The sequence below is a fragment of the Hypomesus nipponensis genome, chromosome 18, assembly GCF_054491055.1.
Source record: "Hypomesus nipponensis isolate SF chromosome 18, ASM5449105v1, whole genome shotgun sequence".
Lineage (NCBI taxonomy): Eukaryota > Metazoa > Chordata > Actinopteri > Osmeriformes > Osmeridae > Hypomesus > Hypomesus nipponensis.
Genome location: NC_140378.1, coordinates 15,662,795 through 15,687,297, shown reverse-complemented (window position 1 = coordinate 15,687,297; position 24,503 = coordinate 15,662,795). Strand labels below are relative to the sequence as shown.

General features: G+C 44.5%; 1 protein-coding gene across 2 annotated transcripts; it reads right to left on the bottom strand.

Moving 5' to 3' along the window:
* Nucleotides 1-4: 4 nt before the first annotated feature.
* slc6a8 (solute carrier family 6 member 8) lies at nucleotides 5-22,997 on the bottom strand. 2 transcript variants are annotated; one of them, XM_084680925.1, is made up of 14 exons: nucleotides 22,740-22,997; nucleotides 22,033-22,380; nucleotides 14,751-14,882; nucleotides 14,136-14,409; nucleotides 12,722-12,854; nucleotides 10,899-11,033; nucleotides 10,672-10,775; nucleotides 10,441-10,565; nucleotides 5,482-5,594; nucleotides 5,076-5,213; nucleotides 4,856-4,958; nucleotides 4,580-4,680; nucleotides 4,292-4,462; nucleotides 5-4,177 (listed from the first exon to the last, which is right to left on the bottom strand). In XM_084680925.1, the coding sequence occupies exons 2-14, from the start codon at nucleotides 22,331-22,333 to the stop codon at nucleotides 4,037-4,039; spliced, it is 1,971 nt and encodes a 656-aa protein (XP_084537051.1). In that variant the 5' UTR covers nucleotides 22,334-22,380; nucleotides 22,740-22,997; the 3' UTR covers nucleotides 5-4,036. The 2 variants fall into 2 exon arrangements, with proteins under 2 accessions (XP_084537051.1, XP_084537050.1); XM_084680924.1 differs by having other exon boundaries at nucleotides 22,033-22,997.
* Nucleotides 22,998-24,503: the final 1,506 nt, after the last annotated feature.

The following is a 24,503-nucleotide window of genomic DNA, read 5'->3' as shown; positions in this document are numbered from 1 at the left end:
AAGGTTTCAACATGAAGTTAGTTTTATTGCCATTTGTTACTTGATGTGGAGTGAGTGGGTAGTTTTAGCACAGGATCACAGTGGTCTTAGTTAGCATGAAGCCCTTCAGACAGCGTGAGGGTCAACACTGAATGAACACTGGCAATCAACATGTTTCTACAGTCAAAGTTGTTAAGAATCATAGAACCATATGTTTATTTTTATCTCTATTCTAGAATCAAGAATGGAAGACTGCAGTTACATCTCACGTGACACAAAGCACAATGATAAAAGTTAGATGAAGTTAACAGTGGTATTATATATTTTCTGGACAGTATCCTTTTCCAAAGCAATCCGTTTACCTGCAGTTGTCCCTTATGTTGATTTAAACTGCTAATTAGTAACCAATAATCAAGATAATCTTAAAGAGTTTCTTGAGAATAAACAAGTCCCTAAACTGTGAATTGTTAGTTAACTTGCAATCTACTTAGCTGGTTCACATTTGACTAAAACATTCAAGTTGTGTTTATTTGCACTGCATGGGTATAGTAAAATTGTATTGTGACCAGGTTAGTTGGTCAGTATTTGCACAGAATATATGTTTTCAAGATTTTAATAATGTTTTATTTGTAAAAACACCATCAATTTAAAGGTGATCAATACATTCAGATACAGATTTTGTTTACTAGGTTACGCTGGTTTCCCTCTGTCAAACAGTATATTCATCTCTTGGAGTAAAGATACTGTCAAGAATAATTTGGCAGAGCGCAAAAGATGACACCATACATATGATTTTGGTAATGTACATTTTCATTTAGTTTTTTTCCTACGTTTAATTACTACAGTTAACATTTTTCACCTTTAGACCAACCCAGGCTAGAATCAATGACATAAATATCTTCAACTCAAAATGTCTGACTATAAAAAACATCCTATAAACAGTGTTTTGGGTCCTGGTGCTTAACTTCGGGTCCAAAGACAATTTTCAGAGTGGCACTTTTAAACTGTTTATCTTGCCACCAGGTGTAGTATCTCACTCTAATCTGACTATCAACAGTTGTACAGGCAGACATAGTTCTAGAACAAAGGGGATCAAATGTTATGTCTGTATCCAAGTTTCAGTATCAAAACCATGACTAATGTTGACATCTGAGGTATCAGGCATTGGGGAAGATGAGAAAGAGATTAAATTAACATCTTGTTTTGAGGGTCTGATGCTAGGCAAACTATAAAAAACATTCTAATAACTATAGAATCAAATATCCTCTAAATGTCAGTTTTACTGGCCTCTACAAACTCATCATGTATGTCCTGTGATTTATAATCAACTTCTCAAAGTTTTTTTTAGACTTATCAAAAAATGTATTTTCTGAAAATAATTATTCCAGATTTTCTGAGCACTGGGTGGTCTGAGGGGAAAACATTTATTATGTAAACACACACAGGTAATCTAAGACATTAATCTAATACTTGAGCACTTGATATTTGAAATCAAAATAATTCCCTTTCTGTGTATTAACCCCGAATATACCTCCAGTTATCCCTCACAAGCTTGCCCTGCACTGCATCGCAGCGACACAGTGACACATGCCCTTCCCATATGAAATCTCCCTCATCAAAATTATATACTGCATGAAAAGTTTTTTTTATGTATATATAACACACAAGGATATTCAATATATATATGTGTTATACTGTATGTATAAGCAAAATAAAAGCCTTCACAAAATAAATCTCTGATTCATTTTACAATATGTAAAACAAAACAAAAATCGTTCTTCTAACACGATTAAAAGTGCTAGCAAGTTTATTTTACAACAATGTGCAAATGTCGTTTTATAGATTTTACATTCCCGAAATTATTTTCTTTGACGTTTAAAAAATAATAATTTTCACCCATTTCCACATTGATTGGATGTTTTTCTCATATGTTAATGGTTAGCAGAATTCCCTGTGGCTGGCCCCCAGAACTGTCCCTCTGAGCATCTGAGCATTTGGCTGGTATGATGAGACCTAACGGGCTCTAGATTTAAGACAAACAACATAAGGCATGGTTTGGCATCGAAGAATCCTCTGTCTGAACAGCGGCAGCAGAAACACTGTTAGTTTGTCTGTTATAAATCATAATTGTAATACTTGCTGTGTTTGGAAATGGGTTGCCACTGCAGTGCTGTTAGTAATGGCCTCAGAGTGACTAATGTTCTCTCTGTCTGAGCATTCACAATTGAGATGACAGTTGCTTCTAGCAATGTCTACTAACAAGGCCAGCATCTTCTGGGAGAGAACTGACCTCTCCTGCAAGCTGAGGCTGTCTGGGAGCACGGACGGCTGATACATGAATAGGAAACCATTCGAGTGTGGCAAATTTTATGTAGAGACCAGACTACAGCACACCAACTGCGCCTCGAGCTACATCTGTGTCTCATTGAGAAGCAAGCAAACTATCCTGGGACCTCCGGTTGGAAAGCCACCAGTCTCCCAGCTGTTCAGAGATAGAGGTGAGAGACTTCAACTATTAGGCTTTGGTTTCTACATACATTTACACAATATAACTCCATAGAGACTGAGGATTAAATCCTGCTCCAGGCTACACATCTCCTTTTCTTATCCTCTCTGGTCTAGGATCCATTGCTTCCTTGCTATCTACTATCAGTGACCTATGCACTTTTGTAAAGCTCTCTCCTGGAAGTTGCTTTGGATAAAAAAGTGTCTGCTAAATGAATACATGTAAATGTACTTGAAAGTAAAGAAAAAGTGAGATGGACCGGTCATTCTTATTTAGAAACATCCATAACGTAATATGGATCAGGAACAGACAGGACAGCAGCCTTTCTGCTGCTGCTGGTGATCTGTGAAGTTGTCTTTCTGTCTGTCTGTCCCTATGAGGAAGACAGACATCTACATCCAGGACAAGGACAACAACCGCTGCCACAACATGGCATCGTCTAGCATCACCCTGGAGAGTCCAGATATCCAGCGTTTCAACAGAGGACACAGAGCATTTGGGACAGAGTCAGGCAAACAGAGATACTGAAGGTAGAGTCAGAGACTAAACTATATGTGGATAATAATATGTGGATCCATAAACAGTTTAAGTCTCTGTGAAGTGAATATGGCAACTGTAGCCACTCTGCCTGACATCAACCAGAGATAGTTAAGAACATTCCATTTGGCACTTCAATCAACCTATGCACAGCCATATATATGTACATACACAACAGTGTATACAGCTATATACTGGGCATGACATGAACCACACATTACACTGATAGGGGTTTGGTAATTTGGCAACTAGTTGTATAAGGGGCCTGAAAGTAACAAGGTTACTTTATGTATCATATAGGACAGGTATGTTACTGACAATGTGTCAATTTAGTCAAATTACAGTAGTAATACACAATGTGATACATGGTGAGTGATGATAGTGATGATAGTATTTTTTTTATTGGATTTTAATGAAAACATGTCATGTAACTTCAAGGAAATAAAGTGCTTCATTCATGTTCTCGGATAAGAGGTGTTAAAAATGTAGGTTAAGTCCCAATAACAAGGCTCATTGGCTCTCTTCTAATCTTGTCTGTGTGTGTGTGCTTGGGTGTGTGTGTACCCATTTGTAATGTGTTAGTTCATGACATTCCATTCAGTTGGGAAGTAAGCGGAAGGGAATTCTGCGGATCATATTCAAAGGGTGTAAATTCACCCTGGCACATGGGCCTATACACACTCAGACCAACCCCCACCCCCCCACCCAAATACAAACACCATCCCAGTATGGCCTGGCACCGGGTCTCTATCTTAAAACACTGCAGGACATTGATAACCAACACCCAAGATAGACAAGCCTGACCTCTGACGTCAATAAGTTCTCAAATTAGATTTGAATTTGTTTCAATAAGAACATTGGATTTTCCAAATAGATTTGTCAAAGGTTTTTTTTTCGCTTGTGACCCAAGGTCACAGGTCAAGGTCACGTGGTGGCTGGTGCTACACGTCGCTGTGGGAACAGGAGGAGGTGGTTGTTTGTCATCCGTGGTCTACATCATCAGCCCAGTGTGTTCTACATCACACTCTCGAAGATGATGACCTTATTCTCCTCGGTGCCGGGAGAGAGGGAGGTCAAGCTCTTGATGTCTGTGTCAGGCGCCATGTATTCCAGTTGGTGAGCGCCCCACACCGGCTTGGTCAGGTGGATCCAGCGCTGCAGCGGAGGACAAAACAAACTTGCAGTCAAAAGACAAATCACAATGAGGGGCCACATTCTCTCGGTCTGTCTCTGTCAATGCCCTCCCTCTGTTGGTCCTATGTCCCGTACCTCTTGGAAGGAGCCCTTGGCCCTGAAGAGCTTGTAGAGCACGCTGACAGGGATGCACAGCATGGAAGACAGGGCCATGCACCAGCCAATCACCTCGCCCCACCATGGATACACATACACATTGTTGTAGGTTAGAGGTTTGTAGTTCACCAGGTGGAACAAGAAGATTCCCTGGGAAAGACAGATGTAGACACAGTGGTACTGTGAGAATGATACTGTCGATAACGATGATGAAACGTTTTAACACATTTGTTGGCGTGTAGCGGTGTGCCACTGTGCAGGTCTTACCATGCAAACACATGGAGTGATAAATGACCAGCACCACTTCATATAGGGGAAAGGCCGGTAGCCAATCATACGAGCTATGTCATCCATAAAGCGGTCAGCACCTGGAAAACACCATAATGTCACTCAACAACAAACCAAGCCTTCTAACACGACAGAGATACCTTGATGTTGAATCACAGCAAAACGATGACACCAAAAGAGTCCCTTTTCAGATGTAAACTGTAGCTTCTTAAGAAGCTTTAAGTGTTCGGGCAGGTAAAGGCGGTGATGTCTTACCATAGACCCAGGCGACAATTATGCATTCCCAGAATGCCTGCCACAGCAGGGTCATCCCACTGGCTGAGTAGTAGTCAAACAGCTGGAAGACGTACATCCCCCCCTGCAGGGCACGCAAGAACACCAGAACACATCAGAAATGATGCTTCACAATGATGGACCCACAAACAGGCATTAGGTCCCAGCTGTTGATCTGGTATTGTCCAATGAAAGAACTCACCTGTGTAACCATGGAGAGATCTATGATGAAGCATAATAAACAGCAGATTGCCACGGCGATTTCACGTCGCCAGCGCATGTAATCCTTTCCCGGAAACAGATCCAGAATGCCTGTTACAAAACCCTCCACACCAACAAACTGGAGAGAAACAGAGAGAGAAAAAGAGAGAGGGGAAATCGAGAGAGAAAATGAGAGGGAGTGTGTGAGAGAGAGGGGAGTTGGACTAAGTGCTACATCCTCCTTCATTGTAAGTCCTTACATGACTAAACGTATCAAGGTAAAAATGTAATTCCCCGAATTCACTCTATAAATGAGGGCACATGGGTTTGTCTGATGTTCAGTATGGGAGCAGTGAGTGAGGAGTGCGTGTTCCAGGCTGCGTACGACAGGTGGGTGCTGTGCGTACCTGGCTGTCGAGTCCCAGCAGAAGCAGCATGAAGAAGAACAGAGCCGCCCAGACGGGCGCCACAGGCATCAAGGACACGGCCTTGGGGTAGGCTATGAAGGCCAGGCCTGGACCTGCGGGGAGGGGGCACAGACTGGCATCAGACTCTCAGCTCTGCAGCAAGGTCACACCAGGCCCTCCACCAGACACACGCACACACACACACAGATGCACAAAACACACGCTCTCCAGCACAGTGGGGTGGGGGGGGGGGGGGGAGTAGAGAGGGGGAATGGACAAGAGTGAAATGAAAAGAAAGAACTAGAGAGAGAAAGAAAAGAAAGTGATAGTACATGAGGAGAGGAGGACAGCAAAGGTGAGGAAGGAGAGAGAACAAAGGAGGGGAAGAGAAAAAGAGAGGCGCAAAGAGGAGAGAGAGAGAGAAAGAGGCACCTTCGTGAGGTGCCAGTGTGCTAAGGTGTTTGACTGTGTCCTGTCTGCAGTCTTCTATTCTGTCTCAGTAAACTTTGTGTTTGGACGGTATCATCAACGCAAAGCTTGTTGTTAAGTGTTAGTTGTTAATGTTTCAGTACAGCAATGTCGTGTAGGATGCAGTCTGAAGGTTTTGTGTCTAATGTAAGTACTACTGTATATAAAGCCCTTTATGTCTAGCCTTTATTTTAGACTAGGTAGTAATGTTAGTATGGTACTTCCTTAAAAACCCACACTACTCATGCTTTAAAATTCTCTATTAAGGCTGTCTAGATGACTACTGTTGTTAGTGAGAGCTACAGTTACATTCACTTAGATGGGGTGCGTGTATATGCGTCACACAACCAGCAACATGCAAACTATAGCATTTAGTGTTACCAACCAAGTTTAAATAAAGTTAAATATTTAAACTTGTGTAGCTTGACAGCTCTATCACTCTCCACGGATTTATTGAATGACTAATGCCGCCCAAAAATACATACATCGTTTCACTAGAAACTATGACACTACTGTGTAGTCTATGAAGCAAATCTTCCAAACAGCAGGTTATTTATCTGTGGCTTTGCTGGACTGGGTGGTGAGGACAGCATCGCCACTTAAGTCTGAAGTTGCTCTTGAGCATGGTAGGTTGACAGGCGCTAACCCTTGATGATGAATATATGTATGCATGCTGCGTATTACACAAAGAGTATATGTACTGTATGGTTGTATACTATACTCTGCTATGCTCTGCTATGCTCTGCTATGCTCTGCTATGCTCTGCTCTGCTCTGCTCTGCTCTGCTCTGCTCTGCTATGCTCTGCTATGCTCTGCTCTGCTATGCTATGCTATGCTATGCTATGCTCTGCAAAGCTCTGCAAAGCTCTGCTATGCTCTGCTATGCATGTATGAGAATGTCAATGGTCTGGGTTTATGTTATGTTTGTTGTGTGATGTTCGTGTGCTTGTTTGACTGTGTGTGTGTATGCATGCGTGTCTTCATAAAAGACCATGTTCGACATTGGAAACCTGATGACTGAGGGAGGTGAATGACAGCCAGATTGTCTCAACTACAGATAGTCATGACAATGACTGCAAAGTTCATACACAGAAAACCCCAAAAAATGACTTGAAACAGAAATAAGGTTTTCAAAAAGGCTACCGATGTGTTTGCAGCGTCTACCTACAAATAGTTTTGACTTGTGTGTGTGAGTGTGTGTGAGTGAGTGTGTGTACACACCATTACCCAACTGAGTTAGTTCTAACCATTAATTTTGTTTTACCATATCTGAGTTTAGTATGGTTAGGGGTTGGGAGCTGGTCTACGATTCGTCAACTGTCTGTCCGCTGATTGTAGTGGATTGGTTGCCTTCTCTAGCCCTGTCTTCGGCTGGGCGGTGCCGGAGATGCAGTCTCTGGATGCTGATTGGTGCTAGAGTGCAGTCCCTGGTTCTGATTGGTGCTGGCAGCAGGATTAAAGGTGTGATGCTGTCGTTAGGGAACAGGTGTTTACCTTCTGCAGGGGTCTGCTCCAGGAGGCCTCTTGAAAGCGAGATGAGCTCATCTCAAGAGGCAAAGATCCTGGTTAAATAATCCTTAAATTAATACTTAAATAAATCGAAAATATAGATATATAGAGATATGATGTCAATCACAAGTCAGATAGAGATGGGACTGAGTAAAATCAATGTAAACCCTGTTAAAAGAGGATTCATGATAAGGGGACTTGTTTTCTCTTCCTCACGATTGTACAACTGGCAAAAATGTCTAACGAGAAGACTAACGCTGAAGCAAACACATCTAACCATGAGTCATTCATGTACCTGAACAGACACACACCCACACACACCCACTCACTCACTCAATACACACACACGCAGGCTTAACTCCCTCGCTTTCTCTCTCACAAACTCAAACTGCATACACACACATATCCAACACTTCTGCACTCAATCTTTAGCACAAACGCACGCCAAACACACACACTCACACACACGCACCAATCGCACACACACAATCACACACAGGGACTGCACACATGCAGAGTACCAGTGTAGTAGAAGTTGAGTTGTAATGAGGGTCCAACCATCCACGTCCTCGAGTCAAACCCAACCCACTGCCACCTCTTTCCCTCTGACCCCCCCCCCTCCTCCTTTCCTCTCACCCTCTCAAGCTTTTTTCTTTCCCTCCTCTCGTGTTCCTCTCTACCACAGGCTCTCTATCTCCCCTCCGTCTCTTCTCTCTACATTTCTCTTCCTGTTTCTACAGACCCATCTCACCCTGTCGTTGCCTTCCTCCAGCCTTATTTGACCCATCTCTCCCTCCCCTCCAATTCTCTACCTCACTCACTGAGGGAAGTATTATTGGAACCTACTAGCAGGACATTGGAGACCCATTCTGAAGGAAATGGGCTTGGCCCAAAGCTGTGACAAGGAGGGGTCCGTCTGGGTCTCTGTTCACTAATGTCACATTGCTTTATGGAGGGCAGCACGAGAGTTGTCATTGTGGCCGCTCTTTCATACATCGGCCTCCCACCAAGCTGCTAAGTCCTCATAGCAACCCCCCTGCAGCAGCCTAGCCCTGTGGTGCTGATGCGGTTACCATGCCAATGGATGTAGAGGATGTACAAATACGTACAACAGCGTTGCTATAGACTGAAGTGCACCAGGGATGACTGCAGGACCAATCAGGGCCAATGCATTGCACAGTTGAGCGACCTTTGTTTGCCTCTCTGGGTAAGCGGTATCACTGTACATTCTGTACGCTAATACCTCGGTCGAGGTCAAATGCTTGAGTGTTGGCTGGAGTCTGTCTGGGTCCACAGATGGGAGGGGTTCATATTTCTTACAGCATTGTGCTGCAGACAAGAATAATCAAGCACAAACAAGTAAGTGAAATCTTTCTAAGCTAGTATTGAGACCCAGGTCTGCTGAACAGTATGTCTTCTTCTGAGCCAAATTGAATAATTGATTGATGATGCATAGAATATTAGGGTAGTAGATGTAGAATAACTGACTCAACACTCCTGCTGCACTTTCAGGTAAGTTCCATCCAAACTCTGAAGTATTATCAGTAGGCCTTATCCCACTCCTGTTGCCATGGTTCATCAAGAAGTTGTATACTGTTCTAGTATCTGGTATTGGAGTACCATATTTGTAGTAAGTCAAGTAGTTGATCATTACAGTCATGTTGACTTATAACTAAATAATTTTCATGGGGGGGGGGGGGTAATGTTTTGGGATATCTACCTGGTTCATTTTGAAGGGATCTGGAAGGAGTAGTCTGTTAATACCAGACATACTAGATCATTTAATCCATATTGAAATGTGTTACCTTTTGCTGCATAAATTAAGTTGTGTTGATTGCATTACTGATTGATAAATTGAATATTCAAACGTTTATTTGATTTGATTTATTAGTTGTTCTTGAAAAAGAGATCCTCAGACGAAGTACAGAGTTGGAGTTTGAATGCAGAATAAGAAAAAACCTGGATCATCCTAGCAACTGTAACTAACCAAACCACTGTTGTCCTCAGTGTCAGCGCTCTCAGAATGATGGAGGAGTGAGTGTGTGGGTTAGGCTGACATGCAGGAAGAGTGAGACATGCCATGTGGAAGAGCTGTGCGGCACACACATGCCCCTGTTCTCCTGCCTCTGGGACACAGCTACCATGGACTAGACAGAACTGGACTAACTGACCAGCTGTCAAGGGCTTGACCACCCAGAAATAGCACCACCCATTAGTTAGTGTGGGTTACTGTGGGTAACCAGAGCTCCCATATTAGTTAACACCCACGCAGACACACACTCATCAAACAAAAATGTTAGAGACAAATCACCACTATAGACTAGTCATTCCGTGCCACGCACTCACAAACACATACACACAGTTTAGTTTTGAATAGTTGTCCAGACAGAGACACACACACACACACACATATACAGTACACATAGATTACATGTAACACACACCTACATACATTTTCTCTCTCTCTCTCTCTCTCTCTCTCGCTCACACACACACACACACACTCTCTCTCACACACACTCACACACTCACATAAACATACATTCTTGAACACACTCACACATGCATACACCCAGACGTGCACGCACAAATACACATACACACCCGCTGCCACTCACTCACACACTCACACACGCACACACACACACACACACACACACACACACTCTGCATCACCAACACACACTCCAACTCTATAGCACCTGTTTCCTAGTAAAGGCAATACATTAACAGTTGTGAAGCAGTACAAGTACATACACAATTCATGTAAACAGTTTTTACATTGAATATAATAGATAAATAAATCAAATTTGATTAAAAAACATTTCACATCACATGTCCTTGGTAAACATTATTTCATCATTTCACAATATTTGAAAGTCCCTTTCATTAAGTTGGCAACAAAAGCATGTCATAAGTAAAACAACATGTGTAAACTGTGAGTGTGTGTGTTTGTGTGTACACACGTGCTAGTGTCTGTACCTGTTTCTGCCACTTGGGAGATATCCACTCCTTGCTCTTTAGCCATGAAGCCCAGGATGGAGAACACCACGAAGCCAGCGAAGAAGCTGGTGCCACTGTTAATCAGAGCCAGCATGAAGGCATCCCTGCAACAGACCAGAGCAATCAACCACAGATCATTGTATGGGCACAGACCAGAGCGAGATACTAAAGATTAGCGTTAGCATGGAGTCATCCGTGTCCATGTCTTACTTGTAGCAGTCATTGTTGAATCTGTTGTAGCTGCCCAAGGCGGTGAGAGCGCCCAGACCAATAGCGTAAGAGAAGAAGATCTGTGTGCCAGCATCGATCCACACCTGTGGGGAGAGAACAGGAAGGACTGACATTTTTTGTTGTTGTTCATTTTAACACACCCCAACTAGATAAGGGTCAACACAGTAAGGTCTGGCCACAAATGAAAAGACAGAACCAATTCTCACCTGCGCCTCGCCCAGTTTGGACCAATCAGGTTTGATGTAGTACATGATGCCATCGTAGGCGCCGGGCAGGGTCACGCCCCTCACCAGCAAGATGATGAGAACCACGTAAGGAAAAGTAGCTGTGAAGTAAACAATCTGGAGAGACATGAGGAATACAGAACTCTTGGAACCATTGGAACACTTGGAGCATTTATATTTCAGGAAGATGTCATACATCCTAAAACTACAGTCAGATTTGAGTAAAAAGTATATAAGTATATATATATATATAAATCATCCCTGGCACTAGTGCCAATCTTTGTTCTCAAGGACCTGCCTGCTTGCCAGCTCTCCTGCCTGCCTTTGCTCCTTTCCTGTTTGTCTTTATCTAATCAGTGAAACACTTCAAACAGTTCGACCTTTGGCTCCTACACAGTCACATGAAGCCCAGGGTTATTAAACGTAATCACAGCAGGTTAACCACAATGGATTATGAACCTGCTTGCTGACCTGCTGTCACCGGTAACGGCAGTTGATTCTAAGGAAGAGGTCTGTCTGACTAATACACATATGTGGGAAACTTTTCCGACTTAGACTCCCCTAAAGCTCTTTCCTCCTATCCATCAACCTCATTCTTAACCGAACGACACTCCTCCTCTCCTCAACACAGTGTTACAGAGAAAAGAGACATGTTCAAACAGCCTTTTATATCATTCTGGAGCCCTCTTTGACCCTTCAAACATTATTGTGTAACTTTACTGGAATGATAAAATGGTGATATCAAATAAGATTAGAACTGAAGGTTTTGTATCGCTTCAGTATCTATGGGGAGATATTAGGGAGTGTATTTGTGATCAAAGTCACATGGTCTGTGGCCTCACAGTCATGAGTGAATGAGAGGGTGATGACTTCTCTTTAACCTTGTGTAGCGATTCACACACACAAAGACACACACACACACAGCGTCTCACACTACAAGGCTATCAGTTGATGTTCTTAGTGCCACCTATGAATCAGAGCTGATGGTGACCTGGCAGGAATCACGGAGCACTGAAGTATGAACAGGGAGCCAGTCACGTCCCACTGCAGACAACCTAACCCTCCTCCACCAATCGCAGCTACGCATGTGACAGGCCACAACCCCACCCCCCCACTCTTTTGACGTTGCTACAGCAACACTCTCCCTCATCATTTTCAGGCTGCACGTGACAGCGGGAGATGAGACGCTGTGTGTGTGTGTGTGTGTTTGTGTGTGTGAATCGCTACACAAGGTTAAAGAGAAGTCATCACCCTCTCATTCACTCATGACTGTGAGGCCACAGACCATGTGACTTTGACCACAAATACACTCCCTAATATCTCCCCATAGATACTGAAGTGATACAAAACCTTCAGTTCTAATCTGCAGTATTTGAGCTATGAATGCTGACTGGCTAGCTATATTAGCCATACTACCATTCTATAACTAGCTGTATCAGGCATATTGCCCTACTATAGCTAGCGTTTTCAGTCAATCTTCCTAGCAAACTGCTTTAACATCCCTATCTGGCTCCCTACATCCCTGCCCTCTAAATACGGTCTATATTTATCCTTATTGATTCCACCATCCCCCTCCCTGTGCAGGTGCATTAGGAGATGAATAAGTGTGGTGCAGGGGGTCAGTTAGGAGCTAGCAGTGACTTACTGATCCCTAGAGACAGTGAGAGACTGATAAATCAGCTGATCTGTGACTGGTAGCACAACCAAGCAGATCAATGAGCCAATGCTACATATGAACTCCACAGGACACCTCCTCAGGACTTGACAGACACACAAATGAAACGGCGGAGAGAGGATGTGGTTACCTTGCCAGTGGACTTGACTCCCTTCCAAACACAGAAGTAGACCATCACCCACACAGCCATCAGGCACAGCAACATCTCCCAGTTAATCGATCCAGGGTGGTCCAGCCCCTCTGAGATGTTCAACACCTTATTTCTGGAGGTCAAAAGGAGGGGGGGGGGGGGGGCATGGGAGGTTTAGAAGACAGGAGGCGTGAGAAACCTATCCCAGCCCTCCCGTGCTCTACCTGCTCATCCCGTCCTCCACCTCCCTGGTCCTAACTTGTCCTCCCCGGTCCTTCCTTGCCCTTTCCAGCTCCCCTTCACCTCCCCTTCCCTCCTGTGTCACTGCTACCATGACAGTGTACCCTGGCCCTCCTAAATGTCATCCTGGAACACAGAGCTTCCCAGTCATACAGAGGGGAGTCACATGGACGGCTTAGCCACGAGGACTCGGCCTGCCGTCTCCTCACACATGACCACAGAGAGCACTGCTGCCTGAATAGAGCCGTTAAGGAGCATCGTCACCCTGCTCCTTATAGCACAGCTCAAACACACACAGGGTGCATGCACACACACCAACAACCACACGCACACCCAAGCGGCACACACAAGTGCTCACATAGGTATGCTAGAGAACAATTAGTGCAATTTGTTCTCTAGTCACGACTGGATTTCTAATGACTTCCAAGTTGAACTGACAAATGTGCTTTGTTAAAGCAATTAGCTTGTAATCCCAGTGGTCTTAAATCCCTGCTTTAGACTGAACAATGTTATTTCACAGCATCCATAGCCCTGATTTGATTTCAAAAACAGGAAATATCACATTGAGTTTTCTGTTGTTGACGTAACGTAGCCAGGACTCCTATGACACCAATGAACAACAGGTCTGATTGTGGATCAGGCCATCAAACAAGTGAGAGTACATATGACATAAACAGTGTTTACACCTGTTGAGAAGTCCTCAACAAAGGCCTAATTGGGGACTTATGGCTGGGCTTACGTCTTCATAACTAAGCCCTCCAATGAGACTGCTTCTTAATGTTTAATGACACTTCATCACATTGGTAGTTATTCCATAAAATGATATCTATAATTTAACACTTGCCGGAAATTACATGACAATTGCAATAACTTCAACAAAGCTAACTATAAAGCTGCTGGTCGCAGCTAAAAAAGAACACGCAAAATAAGGCAACAAACTCCCCAAAATGTCGCTATTTGATGGGTTAAATACTTAAAAAAATGCATTAAAACCTTTCAAAGTGCAACATACAATCCAGTCCAGGTCAGATCTCATAGCCCATCTAACTGAGAGCAGGCCGAGCTACCAACCTAGAACCAGATATCTATTGTAAATGTGCATAATGTGTCTTGAGGAATCTTAACTCTTTAAAGCACTGACATACAGAACCAAAGTAGCACATTAGAGACTCACTCCCAGAACTCGATAATGGACGAGCGACCGTTGGCCAGCTCCTCGCAGGTCATGTTGCCGTGTGTGGTGTTGCCATGCGTGATGTTGCCAAGCGAGCCGTTGGTGTCGCAGCGGTAGAACTCGACGCAGCTCTCCGAGTTCCAGGGGTTGTCGCAGGTGGACCAGGGCAGCGTGGAGCTGAAGGACTTGATGAAGTAGTAGAAGCCCCAAGCCAGCACCATGATGTAGTAGGTGTTACAAAAGAACACAATCACCATGGAGGCATAGCCCAGGCCTGGGGGGACATAAACAAACAATCAACAGCTAGAAACACCTAAATGTGTTTTGCTGATATAGGAAGGAGTACATTTACATTTAGTCATTTAGCAGACGCTCTTATCCAGAGCGACTTACAGTAAGTACAGGGACATTCGCCCCGAGGCAAGTAGGGTGAAGTACCTTGCCCATGGACACAACTTCATTTGGCATGGCCGGGAATCGAACCAGCGACCTTCTGATTACTAGCCCGATTCCCTAACCGCACAGCCACCTGACTCCCAGTACTGTACTGTAAAGCCTGTTGTGGTGGAGTGTAACATATGTATTGTGGTGTGGTTTATCACAGAGGAATTGTACCTTTAAACAATGGTGCAATGTTCCACACATTGATGCTGCCTGCCTTCATGAATTGTCCCAGAGCGATCTCCAGGAAGAAGATAGGAATACCCCCCACGATCACTATCAGCATGTAGGGGATCAAGAATACTCCTGGAGAATGGGGAGAGAGAGAGAGAGAGAGAGAGAGAGAGAGAGAGAGAGAGAAAGAGAGAGAGAGAGACAGAGAGAGACAGAGACAGAGACAGAGACAGAGACAGAGACAGAGACAGAGACAGAGACAGACAGAGAGAGAGAGAGAGAGAGAGAGAGATACCCCATTAAGTACAGTACCACATAGATAATGCTATACACTGTTTAGTCCATTGTAAAGTGCACATCAAGTAGAGAACAGGATGAACACTATGTCTGTCTCCAAGTAGAATAGCTAATCCTTTTGTGAGTGATGCACATACAATATGTACTGGAACATTTCCGCTCCAGTGGTGGCGTTAACGGACACCTATCAGATTCTATTATCCTATCCATCCATCAACATTAGTTTAAAGAATGATTAACATTCTTCCCATGGTTTCTCACTGCCCATAAAGATGGCCTGCCTGTGTGGGGTCTGGTTAGCGCAAAGCTACATCGGCCTTATGTAATGGGCTGCTGTGTGTGTGATCAGGGATGAGCTGGCAGGAGCACAGAGCGAGCATACACAGACGCAACCATACCCACACACAGCCCTGCCTGGAATGAAAATTGGAAACAGGAATCCATTTTGTGTCAGAGAACGTGGGTGTGCATGCCCACAGTATGCCTTCTCTTTCTTCTCCTCCTTCCTTCCCTCCCTTCCTGCATGGTAGGGTGCCACAGTGCCACTGCTGGCTGTGCTGGCAGACAGGGGTCTGGGATAGAGATAGAGGATGGGAGGTGGAGGGAAGCAGAGATGAATGACAGGGAACGTGGGAGGGAGGGAACGAGGGAGGGAGGGAAACCATCAGCAGTGATATGTCTTGATGACTTCACAAGAGCCGTGGCAGCAGCTTAGCCGGACCAGGGTGGGGAGAGGATGAGGGAGGAACAGAGAGAGCAGAGAGAGAAGGAGGGAGGTACAGAGAGAGGAGGAGGGAGGAGGGGTCAAATTCAGGGGGTGGGAAGAAAGACAGGGGCTGGGTTGCTCAGGGTTCTACTCGCCCGGCGTAGATTATCTCCATTGAACAATGACCCGCACTGAATGAAGCTATGATGTCATCGCCTACCTAGAGGCTCTCTGATTGGCTGATGAGGAGCGAAGGGAGGGCGGGCTGTGAGCCGAGCTATAAAAAGCGTCACCCGTTGCGTAACGCAGGCTCTGCAGGCAAGAGGGACCAGCCAATTTCTTTCTGCCCGACTGGAAAAAAACCAGAAGGAGAGAAGAAGAGGCGACTTGACATAGCCCTCAGAATTAGCTTGGGTGAATCACCACAGCAGAGAAGTAACTGAAACAACCCACAGCGACAGAGAATGCAGACATGCTGCAGATATCAAAGTGTTACAGTAAACACATACTGAGAGCACTGCAGAGTTGATCCTATTTACACATAATAAAGCCTTTTGGTTAGTTCGAGAGCAGTTGCAAGGCTACAGGCTGTGTGACAGCTCCAGTCAGAATGGGGACACTACGCAAGCGGTGTCACGACACACTGTGTGATGTGAATGGAGGAATTCACATTCCATAAAAAAGATGAATAGACAGCGTCTCTCTCTCTCTCTCTCTCTCTCTCTCTCTCTCTCTCTCTCTCTCTCTCTCTCTCTCTCTCTCTCTCTCTCTCTCTCTCTCTCTCTCTCTCTCTCTCTCTCTCTCTCTCTCTCTCTCTCTCTCTCTCTCTCTCTCTCTCTCTCTCTCTCTCTCTCTCTCTCTCTCTCTCTCTCTCTCTCTCTCTCTCGTCTGTTCATTCACAGCTCAGGCATCTCTACTATGTGCCGTCTTGCTGGCTCAGAGTGGGCTGCCGGGGTAAAGAGGAGACTAATTTGCAAACAAAGCGTGCGCTATAGCACCGGCAGTCAACGGGGATAATACACACACACACGCAAACACAAAGGCAGACACCGTTCACACGCACACACACACGCACATGTCGATGTACACTCGCATGCGCAGCAGTAGAGGCGGACACAGCGATTGTCACAGTGACGTAGTGGAAGTGAGTCATAGGCGCTGTGTCGCAGATGGAGTAGCAACATAATGTAGCATTGCGTGTCGTGACTCCCACCAGGAGCACTGAGCCCCCCCCCCCCTTCCTTCCTCAGAAACACCTGACTAGGGAAGGAGAAGAGAGAGGTGGCAGAAGACAGAGAGTTGGTCTACTTCTATTAATCTCCATTAGCCTCCAGCAGCAGCTTGTTCCTCCCCTGCACTAGCTAATGTCATGTGGCTGTGTGCTGTAATGCAGCTAACACATGTACAACACGGGCTTGACTGCATTACAGCCAGTGCAGGCATCTCAATGCCTGGCAGCTAACTCGTCAAATTTGACTTCCTCTTCTTGTACTGAAAATGCATCCTTATTTGGTTGGATTACTCAGCGTATAGGAGTAAATAGCATATAGGCCTAAATTCACTTATAGCTGTGCAGAACTTGGCCCAGCTGAGCCATCCATAGCTGTACCAGCAGGCCCATGCTAAGCCTGCTAATTTGGACTAAGACATGTTTGGAGGCCTGACCGGGTTAGCTCAGACGTGAGAGTCCAGAAGTGCCCCTGCAGCCACGGCATCTCATTACACGGCAGGTGAACACATCTTCACCATCATCCTCATCATCCTCGCTAGGCCGGGTCGACCCTTCTATAAGCAGGCAGCTTCTCTGTCAAAGCTGGTTCGGAAGTTGATTGGCTTACTGAGCTTGTTTTGACATGGTATAAGTAACCTTCCCCTCCCCCCTAATATCCGCACAAAAAATGGTCTCTAGTGCGTAGCTAGGTCGCCGTCTGGTCCAGTAGGATTTATCTACCGCCGTGACTGTGGGAAAAGTCTCACAACATGACGTGCTTTTCTTCTGCTAACGTCTCTCCCTCACCCATTCACGCAATCACAAGTACTCTGTATGGGTGCATGATTGAATCAAGACCAGTTTAATCTGGGTAATTGAAAGTTCTGATTGGTAACAATGAGAGGGAAGAATTCCAGGGGAACAGACACACACATCACACACATCACACACACACACACACAGATGAAACAACTAGCAAACATTTGCCTGTACAATAGCCCTGTGGGGGTAATAAAAACCAATAATGCAAAACCAGTAATACATTCATCCAAAATATGTGCCATGATGTAATCCTTATTCCCTAACCCTGATGTACAGTGAATATCAGGTCAGATCAGAGAGCACATGGCTCAGAAGGAGGCTGTAACACGAGGTGTTGTGTTGGTGTGGTTTACTGGTAGTCCTGTAGGTCACACACATACATTATTTTCCTGTGTTGGTAAACCTAGGGCCAGTGTATAGTACAGCAGACCACAGAAGCCTTGGGTGATGTGTGTTGTAACTGGAGCCTCAACTGGAACGACTGGAGATCATGTCTGTAGCCATGCTGTTTCTGGCACAGTTTCTGCGTTAACAAGCTGGCAAAGAACAGCTCACTCATTTAGATTAAACATTGAAATGCCTCAGAAACAAATCTACAGATTAACAACCCCACTTTGATGAACCATCTGATTTGAGACTCAAACCTGATTGGTTGGCAAACATGCATCTCAATCTATACTCTGATTTCATTAGTACAGCACTGTCATGCAAAGTTCTCCACAAAGATAGCAGACACACAAAAGCTACCTAGTTAGCATGGCGCTAGGCTCTACCCTTTTTCAGACATATTGTAAACCAGCTAAGGGAAGCTAGTTAGCCGAGGCTGGAACGTTGCTGTAGCTCCCTGGTACCAGGGCAGTCAGGATGGGGATTAAGAGATTAACAGACGCTCTTCTTAATCGCTGGTCCACGTGGGATGGGGTGATGTCAGCAGGGGCACACAGCCAGCTCGCGATATGCACGTCGCCACCACTGATCGTTCACACGCCCACCATGCACCACTCTGACCACATAACATGGCTGCAGGCTAGAAGCCCTATCTGGATAGAGGCCCTATTTGTCTCTATGGACACTTTTCATGTTTGAGGTGCAAACTATAAGGATTTGAATAACAGTCTACCAAAGCAAACAGCATCACGGCATACATAATCTCATTGACATGGTCTGTAGAACTCCTTGTGGAATTGATGATGACATTTATGATATCATCATGTTAATTTACACATTTACAATGTAATATTTGTTCTCCTAATATTTGTACTCCAAGTGATGAAGTTATTGTGTATTTGTGGCAAATAAATACCAGTGTTTACACTGCAAGAACAACAATGTTTTTATAACATTCAAACTGTAACCTTATCTGATTCCAAAACAACTGGCTGCACATGATTAGAGCAAAGTGATAATGCGGTCATAGGTCATCTACATGTGTGTTTAGGATTTGTGTCTGATGGCTGGATGTTGACAAATATTTTGCAAAAGATCCCTTGACCTCACTGCAGTTCTTCATTACTAAGATGATGATGGTCAACTGCCCAAGGACACTCCGTTCTGAATCCTAAGTGTACTCTGATATGACAGACACACACAACTCGGCTCATCTCAGAAAGATGAAAAAATAAGCTTGTGGCTGTGATGATAATCACTGTGGGATGGTCTGCTGCTTGGTCCAACAGGGTATTACTGCTGACTAGGGGGCTGAGCAGGGGAACATGGCTTAAAAGCTGGACTCCCGAGCAGTCCCAGCAAGGACACATAGTCTCACTGCAGACAGTCTGCCAAGGACAGACAGTCACACACAACGCGGCAGTAGCAGGCTGGCAGGCACACTGCAGAACTCATAAATCTAGTTAGACAGGAGGTTTGAAGATGGGGGCGGAGGGAGGGCTCGAGGCTGGAGAATGGGGCTGGAAGGATGGGGCAATGACCATAGCTGGAGAACTAAAAGGACAGCAGTGAGAGGCCACAGAGAAGGAAAGGGGATTCAAATGGGCTGTGAGGTTAGAGGCTGGGGCATACAAGGTAAGCTGGAGATAGAAGGTCAGAAAAACTGGGGAGGTGTCTTGGGAGCTGAGATACGGGGGTTGAGAGATAAGATAGAGGGGTTGTGCTACTTGAACTAGATGCACACAGTAATCGTCTTTGTAAAAAACTCTGAGTCTACAGAGAAACCTTTTCATATGGACTTGACCTGAGTAGACAAAGCACTATGATTGCGGGCAAAACACAGATAGGATTGACTCCACGGGTGACCTTGTCATAAATGTCATAAAAACACTCAGATAGTTGCACTGAGGAAAACATTAACCTTGCTTTGAGAGGAAACTGAATGTCAATACTCTGCATGGGTAATTTGTTTGAACAAAGTTAAGCGACCATACCAGCAATGTTTAAGTGATAAGATTCAACCAAAACAATGAGATTCAGGAATTTGAGGCAGTGTCTGTTAGTTGGTTTTGAGTATTTCAGTCAGTCTAGGTGTCTGTGTGCAGTTGTGTGTGTGTGTGTGTGTGTGTGTGTGTGTGTGTGTGAACGCATCTCTATCAGTCTCTGTTCAAGTGTGCCATGGCCATGATTCTTCCTGTTCCTGTGCGACCCAGACATTTGAAACCGGGACAGACTGGATCTGGATGTGGCAGTACCCCGGACAGGTCTCCAGGGAGCTAGCCACTCATCCAGAAAAGCACCGGCTTCAACAGCTAGAACCCAGTCACAGGCTTCAGACAGACCTGGCACCACCCCCCGGGGCTAAAACAAGTATTACAGAAGAAAAGTTTAAGAGATCAACCACAGTCCTCTCCTCTGTCTCTCCTTTCTTCCCCTGTCAGTGTGGAGACGGGGGTCCCTTTGTGTTTCCAGGAGGGATGTTTCTCTCTCCTCCTTCCCACCGGCTGGTTGCCTTGCCCTCCTGCCCCACACCACGCTGGGTCCCTGGCTAGCGCAGACCCTCCATCTCCACTGTCTATTATCTAAACACTCTCCTGGACTGGTTTCCCTGTTAGATATTAGGCTAACAGAAACCCTAGCGCAATGACAACACACAGACGCCCAGCAGGAGGCTAGGCCAGCAGTGAGACAGCAGGAATGTAATCATGTTATCATCTACTGGAGGTTTTAAACTGTACTCTAAACATTGTAAGGGCAGGATTTCTCCCGGTTTCTCTGGTATGTTGTCTTAACTTATCTTGTCCATATGCTGAAATGTTTTATATTACAGTGAGGGTTTGGGCTATGCAGTAGCGACTATCATCTTGGTCAAGTTTAAATGTATATTACCCTCCAACTAATCTTTCAGTTAAGACATCATCTAAGGAAGAGTTAGTGTCCAATATATAGTTGTCACATTCTTCATCAATGTAAGTCTAGGCATAAATTATAATGAATCGATTTTTGAATGAATCCATTCTCTTTCAAACAGACATAGTTAATCATTCTAGGGGATGTTGTGTCTTTAGTTAAATGAGAAAGTAATTCATTCATTCATTCACTGTGACCGAAGGAGACAAGGCTGCTGCCCAGGAGAGGGTTGGCAGGTGGGTGGTACCTGACTGTGGCGGCAGTCTACTGGGCCACTGAAAGTATCGATCCCTTTACCTGGTGTTTAACGCACTTTATGTGTGTTAGACTAACGGTTAAAGGACAAATCCATGTCATCCATTTTGTATATTAAAGCTGGGTCATTGTCCCAACTTGGAATAGTGCGCATTGATGTTTACGTTGCACAAAATGTAGTCTCTTGGATAGATTAAGATCATATACGGATAATATATTAGGTTGGTTCACCATAGGCTGCAGTTAACAAACGCAACGGCGACGAACAGGGGCCCCCCTCGTAGCTCTAATCAGCGTCATCGCAGATTCATAAGCGCGCGGTGACCTGACAGCGTAGCCAAGGACACACACTGCAGCGCTGTTTCGGAGGATGAATGAGAAGGTTTGATTCGTTACAATAACCTGTTGGTACTACAAAGAGTAAGCTATATTTTAGATTAATACTACAAAGAAACTAAGGGAAGGCTATGTGCTTATGTCAGCAAACTGATAATATTTCGCTGGGGATGATATGACGTAGCCTCTCTGATATGCACGGTACACTCCCGTCACACGGACCGGCTACGCAAGTAAGACGTGATATTTGACTCATCCATATTTACAAATGGGAACTGCTTGTGTTACATTTGTATTTCGTTCTGTTGTTGAGGGTCACTTTTGAAACGCTGAATATGTAGGCATATGCTGAAACTCACCTCCACCGTTCTTATAGCAGAGATAGGGGAAACGCCAGACGTTCCCTAGACCCACTGCGAAGCCCACGCAGGACATGATAAAGTCCATCTGTCTGGTCCAAGTCTCTCGTTCGGGATACCCTGGCTTCGCTGCTGACGCCATCGCGGCAGGTGCAGCGACGGCCGCACCGCCGCTTCCAATGAGGTTGCCATTTACGCCAGTTTGGTGTCCGTTCCCGTTCGGGATGAGATGACCCTTTTTCTCCTCTCCCAGGACCACGTTCACTTCGCTGCTGTCGGTGCTGTATGCAGATTTCTCCATCCCAATTACGCACTTGTAAACAAAACACCCTCAATGTCCAGGTAACACTGAGGTGAAAAGCAGTAAAAAGATCAGTCAATAGGATTCAGAATAATCCCGGATAAAACCTTCCACTCTCTCTTAATCTTATACTGGTTTGGGTCGTTTTCCCTTTATGGACCCAATATCGTCCCTTTGATTCACTTCGGACAGCCCTTTAGATAGGGTCTGGTCCGTGCCCTTCCTTTATATCACGGTTATGTTTCAAGTCACAAGATATTTCAGTTATCGCTTTGCAATATCGAACACGCAACGATGAGACGGTGGTCAGAATCGATTTTAAAAAATAAATTTAGGGATTATAAAATTAAATTATACAATTTCGGGAGACAATCTCACAAAAGAAAAACACCGAATTGGACAGCACCTTCAAAAACAATCCACGAAACACTTAAATGTGAGTCTGAAGAATCGCATGGGAACGTAGCTCTCAAAGAGGAGACGGGTGTCGAGACGAAAAAAACCTAAGCGGGCGTTGCGCGCGCTCGATGTTGAATGTACTAAAATTACATTCGTGGTTTTAGTCTTGAAAATCCGTTATCAGACCATCTTCTTCATTTGGTGCTTTCAAACGGAAAAATACTGTAGACGAGATAGATCTACCGCGAGTGTTCCGCTGTCTAGATGCACTGCTCTGTCAATTAACGAGCTCTGCAGTCGCGCGCCGCTTTAAAAGGGTATCTGTCGAAGCGAACGTCACTTGTATTTTACCCCTCCCCCTTGCTTAAGCACGCAGTTGCCCTATTTCAGCCTTTCGGTTTTCATTCCGTAGCTACCGTTCTTCAAAGCTCAGTAACTTTAACAACGCAGCACAGGCTACGTGACCATAGTGACAATAGGGAATAGGCATCAGTAGTTTATCACCTAGCACCTGTCAAATTATTGTGGATGTTTTTGACATGATTAAGTAGTCATTGTTATATCCACATGCAGGCGCGTGGACAGAAACCGTTTTATTGTGGGTAGGTGACGGAATACATTATTGCTTACCCGTCATGTTGATTTATCAAGTTGACAAATCCACATTTGAACCTTTCCTTATCCACTACAATAATGAAAATAAAGTTAAAGGAAATCTATAAAGCCTAATGTAAATTTTGTTTTTTTATACATTGAAATAGTGGCATAGGATGAAAAATACGTGAGATGTTAGGGGTTCAGTATGCAAAGTGGGAAAACCTATTTTTGAATTACTAAAGAAACGAAAGAAATTAAGCAAGGAGGGCTTTTTAGCAAGTGGGGAACACAATTGGACCTTATCTTACGCATTTGGGCTGGAGTCTCGAAGGATCATTTATGTGCAGTCTACAATCACCATCAACAAATGTAAATTCAACTTGCCAATGTTAGAAGAGAAAAATATAGCGCTTGTCGAATACCAGTTTTCCAGTGTGATGATCTGTGGGTCAAAAGGCTTGCTATGGAGTCCAGGGATTGTGGTCCGTCCTTAGATGTTCGTTAAACTCTTTAAAGTTCAATTAATGAACGATTTGGTCAAAGATTACTCCAATACGATGAGACAGATTTCGGATAATTTAAGTCTGAGAGTCGCAATTAACATTGCGTTTGGATGCTTCATCCAAGATCTGTTCAGGCAGCTTTGCAGTCACTAACCTATAATCCTCTGAAGAGCAAATTGTGCTGTCTTCAAGTTTAAGAAATCCAGGTAAAGGGAGTGTCTTTGCATAAGAGTCAGCCCCCTTGATTCTTGGGGAATGGAGGTGCGTGCTGGATAATGTTTTTCATGACTCTGCCCCACCTTGTCCTTCTTTCAGTCACACACAAACCACAGACACACAATTAAGGATGCACATATCTCAATTGTTTTTGTTATGTGGATTTTTGACACGCAATGGACATCATATGACTCATTTTAATGAGTGGACTACAGAGACATGGCAGTCTGTCACATAATCAAAAAAGGATTTTGACATGATTGCATCTTCCAGTTAGTGCAGATGGTCTAACATTCAGTTTGTCCCTTTCATACCAGCTGGAATCAATGGTATATTATGAGGACATATATAAAGCACAACGGTTTTGCTTTTCAATAGGAAGGTACTTTTTTCAAACCCCTATGAATTTGGGATCATAAATAAAAGTCACAAAGCATTAAAAAATCACAACTGTT

Coding starts and splice junctions, on each gene's coding strand:
- slc6a8 (XM_084680924.1), bottom strand. CDS start 22,333: ATGGAGAAATCTGCATACAGCACCGACAGCAGCGAAGTGAACGTGGTC. Junction 14,410..14,750: donor CATTGCACCATTGTTTAAAG/GTACAATTCCTC, acceptor ATGTCCCCCCAG/GCCTGGGCTATGCCTCCATG. Junction 4,178..4,291: donor CCAAGGGCTCCTTCCAAGAG/GTACGGGACATA, acceptor CCTCCGCTGCAG/CGCTGGATCCACCTGACCAA.